The following is a 4,956-nucleotide window of genomic DNA, read 5'->3' on the forward strand; positions in this document are numbered from 1 at the left end:
AGCGGCCCCGCGGCCCGCGAGAGCAGACGCGAGCGCTGGGCGCCGGGAGCCGCGAGCGAGCGGGCGGCAGAGAGCCGGGCAGCGGCCGGAGCGCGGGGGCGCGGCCGGAGGCAGCCGCAGAGCGAGCCGGGGCCGGGGGAGGGCGCCGGGCGCGAGCATCCGGCGCCGCGGCAGCGGAGGCGGCTTCTCGGGAGACAAAAGCCCACCGGAGAGACGCGATGCCCGGCCGGCGCGGGCGCGGGGGCCGCGGCGTCTGAGCGCCCCGAGCCGTGCGCCCCGGGGACGCAGAGGCCGGGCCGGTGCCCGCGGCGGAGTGCGACAGGGGCGGCCCAGGTGCGCCCGGCCGCGTCGGGCCCGTCACTGCTCGGGGGGCGGCGCCCTCCGGTCGCAGCCGCAGTGGCCGGCGCCGCAGCGAGGAGCCATGGGCAACATCTCCTCCAACATCTCGGCCTTCCAGTCCCTGCACATCGTCATGCTGGGCTTGGACTCAGCCGGCAAGACCACGGTGCTCTACCGGCTCAAGTTCAACGAGTTCGTGAACACGGTGCCCACCATCGGCTTCAACACGGAGAAGATCAAGCTGAGCAACGGCACGGCCAAGGGCATCAGCTGCCACTTCTGGGACGTAGGCGGCCAGGAGAAGCTGCGGCCGCTGTGGAAGTCCTACAGCCGCTGCACGGACGGCATCATCTACGTGGTGGACTCGGTGGACGTGGACCGGCTGGAGGAGGCCAAGACGGAGCTGCACAAGGTGACCAAGTTCGCCGAGAACCAGGGCACGCCGCTGCTGGTCATCGCCAACAAGCAGGACCTCCCCAAGTCGCTGCCGGTGGCCGAGATCGAGAAGCAGCTGGCGCTGCACGAGCTCATCCCGGCCACCACCTACCACGTCCAGCCGGCGTGCGCCATCATCGGCGAGGGCCTCACCGAGGGCATGGACAAGCTCTATGAGATGATCCTGAAACGCAGGAAGTCCCTCAAGCAGAAGAAGAAGCGGTAATGCGCCCGGCTGCGGTGGGGAGTGAGCGGGGAATGAGCCGGGAGCGAGGGAGCGAGTCGGGGATGATTGGATGGATGGATGGATGGTTGGATGAACGAGAGTCTGCGCCCGCGAACAAAGACAGAGAACCAAAGCAATGCTTCGAATTTTTAAAACGGAATCCGTGCACCCAGACGCAGGACTAGTGACTTAACCTGGGTGTGTACGCTGACTTACCAGCCTGCCCTCGATCCGTCCCCACCCCCAGCTCAGGGGACCTTTTGTCTGGATGCCAGAGCTACTAATGGGTGGGGGGCGCTGGGGAGTGGACGTGCCTGGCCTGCTATCCTCCCTCCCGGCCCAGGTGGAAGGCTCAGATGTCAGAGACAAAAGCGATTTCTTCCTCCAGCAGGGCCAGAAGTTCAGGCTGCCCCGCCCTCACTGGGGGCTCCCACCTGTGAGTTACCTGAGGTATGCGGTTCCCAGAACGCTGGGAGTACCTGTTTGGGGGCATGCTGGCAGTGGGAGGTGCTGGGGGGACCGCTGCGCCTTGCATTCATGGGCTTTGGAAGCTGGATGATTTTATGTCACAGGGCAGGCCCCTGTTGAAATTTCATTTGTCCTGCTCTGCGCCCAAACGAGGTGGGGGTTTGGGCCCTGAGAGGACTGCCTGGAACAATACAGCAGCCCCAGAGCATGGGGCGCTGCGCTGGCCTGGACTGGGGAATGGCCGCGAAGATGCCCCTTTCCTGGTGCTTTATGGTGGCTACGGAAGACCAGTTCGGTTGCGAACTGCTTTTCAGCCTGGAATCAGACATCTTCCAGATGGTTTGGACCCTGTCCATGTGTAGGTCATTATCACACAAAGAGACCAATAAAAATTAAAAAAAAAAAACAACAACAACAAAACTGTTGGAGGTGGTGGCAAATGATGTATTTACTGTTTGCAGGATAGTTAAAGGTGTTTAAAGGGTAAGGCTCTGGGCGTAAATGCTGGCTGGGGTGTGTGTGTAGAAACAGGGACCTCCCTCTCCACTGTGTAATCGGCATCAATACCTAGACCCATATGTGTGGAATCTTAAAATCTCTTAGCCTACTGATGGGTTTGTGGAAGCACAGCCGCTGCAGATGTGTGCTGAAATGCAGGACGGTTTTGCAAGGGATGCCTCTTGTAACGCTAACGGCCTGATAATGGGTTTTGGTTTTCAGACATGTTTTTAAAAAATTCTACAAATGACTACTCACCTCCGAAGTATTCACCTTAGGGGGAAAAAAAAAGACTGCTCTGGCCTTTTAGATCCCTTTACGCTGCAAGTGGCGACATGTTCAAATTTCTAATTTGGTTCATTGTGGCCTATCTGGTTTAAGTATTTCATTAAAAAATGTCTCGTTAGAGTATTTGATGTCATGCACCAAAAAATAAAACCCCACCTTGTTGCAAAAGCCGACCTCGTTGCATGGATTGAAGAGCGAAGGAAAAGCACAAGGATGAGGTCCTTCCTAATCCATTCTTGTGGGAACTGGCCTGCGGCCTGCTTAGCAAATGCGAACAATGAGTGCTTGAGATAAAAGAAAGCGTGTGACGTCATGATCACCTGTACTCAGGCACTTCACAGTTTACTTGAAAGAGGCTTTGGAAAATAGATAAAGCAAAAGAAGAATAAATAGATATTTTTAATAATGTAATTTAAAAATCCTTTATAATCAGGACTGAGTCTTGGTTTGCAGAAGATGTCATTTACCCTGAAACACAGTATCGAAAGGGAAACTTAACACCTAACTGTTCGATTTTTTTTCCTCTTAAAATTCATGTTTACAGGTAGAATTATGTATATCGCCCCTCCCCCCACCGTGAGAAATTTCTTTACGAAGGAGGCCTGTAGAAAATGGGCATGATCATGCTTGAGAATGTGAGTTAGTCAAATTATAAATCCATGCCTATTGTCCATTGCACTTGGAAAGTTAATTTAAGAACCAGAGGTTGAAGTCCTGGCTTCCTGCTTGAAACCCAATTCTTATATGAAATATTTGAAAAGAGGAAACCTAACCCATCTTCCTTTTATCTTTTGTCGGTGAATTTGGTACCTCTCCAATGCTGGTCTTTTTGTAGGAACTCGGTAGAGGAACGAGAGCTCAAGAAGCGTGAAAGCCTGCAGGATTTCGGTTTACATATCGACGGCATATTTCTAAATGGGCTGGTCCCATCATCTGAAGATTCTGTATAGAGTTATTAAAAAAAAATCCATCTTCCTTTATTTTCTTCACATGTGACAATTTCTTATGCACTTTGACATTTTGGTAGTTCCACACTATTGAGAGAATAATAGATTTATTTTGTGACACTCCGGATGCCAAATACTGTCACCATCTCGTGCGAACCATACTTAGGTTCGAGATCACTGTTCAAATCCCGTCATGCTTTACCAACGAAGCGACATGATTTTGGGTTTTGCATTATCGAGACTTAAGGTGCAGTCAGCTGTTCGTAATTGTGCAGTAAAGTAAAGCCCTGTGGTGTGTCCACTAATAGTTCAGAGTCTCAGTTGATTTCTGTCACATTTGACCTAATAATAGCCCATTTTTGTCTCTGACCAAACAGAGGAAGCGCACATCAAATCACCTTGGAGTGCTCTTGGGGGGGACGTCCCCTCCCACGTGTTGTATCTCCTGGCCTTTGGAGAATGAATGGGTTTCGCACAGAGGAAGCTGGCCTCCCCACGTGAGCTTCTGAAATTGTTTCTCATAGACACAGGGAGGCCGGTTTGGTTTCAAATGGATTCTCTTCACAGATTCTCTGTCATGGTGTTGGGACGGTGTCTCCTGGTTTCGGTTTCCGTTTCTACTGCTGTAATTCTCTGTCCTGAACATTCTTCTGTTCCTGTTCCCTTTTATATGCATATATGATGCTGTGAACAGAAATAAATTATTTATACAATCAAACGTGTGGGGAAGTTGTCTGGGTGGTTTTTTCTAGTTGCCCCTCTTTTTAGACCTTCTTTGCTGAGTGTAGGGATGGCTCACAAGATGGTCTCTGGGGCCCTAATGGGGCTGGACCGGTCTCTGCTTTTCTGGCTGAAGTGTCCAGCTCGGCCCTGAGCCGAGGAGGGACAGGGCTAGGTGCCTGGCCCCCTGATGGGGGGCCTGTCCATGGTCCTCAGAGATCTTTCAGGAAGACGGCCTCGATGCCTCGCCTGGCCTCAGCCTTTCCATTATTAAAAAGGTCCCGATCGGGGCGCCTGGCTGACTCAGTCCATAGAGCACGAGACTCTTGCTCTCCGGGTCATAAGTTCAAGCCCAACACCGGGCGTGGAGCCTACCTTAAAAAATAAAAAGGTCATGATTGTTAATCACTTCAAAAATATTATAAGATTGTGTAAAATTGAAAGTAGCTATGTGCTACTATGACGATAGCAGCAGTAGTCACAGAGCTGCTCACAGTCTGGGCTTTCTCCGCTCCCGGCCGGGCCGAACCATCGGGAATACAAGACGTCAGTCCTCCGACGTAGGTGGTGCCGTAAAACCATCCTGCTTTGTACGTGCTGTTGGGAAAAGACCCACTTTCTGGAGGAAAAGTGAGGGAGGCAGAATCGGGAGCACTCTGACAGGTTCAACTCACACGCGCTCCTGGAGACACCCGGCAGGTCGTAAGCATCGAAACCAGGGGCTGCTCCGGTCTCAGATCTGGAGACAAGGAGATCCAGTTTCACATTCCCACTCCAGTGCTTCCGGCCCCATGATTTCACTCCACAGCCCTTAGCCTCTTGTGCCTCGATTTCCCCATACGTAACACCGGATCGCCACGGTTGCTGGGGAGGATCTGTCACACAATAGTACAGCGAGGCATTCTCGAAGGGCCTGGCAGGGAGCACGGGCTCGGTGGCTTCAGCTTTGACTATGGGCTGCCAGCAAACTGGGAGGCCTAATTCAACCTTCCCACAGGCCTAGACTCAAGGTCCCTGCAATCTCCCTTTTAACCC

At 52.9% G+C, this 4,956-nt stretch overlaps 1 protein-coding gene across 1 annotated transcript; it reads left to right on the forward strand.

Moving 5' to 3' along the window:
• Positions 1-312: 312 nt before the first annotated feature.
• ARL4C (ADP ribosylation factor like GTPase 4C) lies at positions 313-3,919 on the forward strand. Its single transcript, XM_040638735.1, has one exon. It carries the CDS (start codon positions 422-424, stop codon positions 998-1,000), a length of 579 nt encoding a protein of 192 aa, XP_040494669.1. The 5' UTR covers positions 313-421; the 3' UTR covers positions 1,001-3,919.
• The last annotated feature ends 1,037 nt before the right edge of the window (positions 3,920-4,956 follow it).

The sequence above is a fragment of the Ursus maritimus genome, unplaced genomic scaffold (assembly GCF_017311325.1).
Source record: "Ursus maritimus isolate PB19 unplaced genomic scaffold, ASM1731132v1 scaffold_1, whole genome shotgun sequence".
In the NCBI taxonomy this organism is placed as follows: domain Eukaryota; kingdom Metazoa; phylum Chordata; class Mammalia; order Carnivora; family Ursidae; genus Ursus; species Ursus maritimus.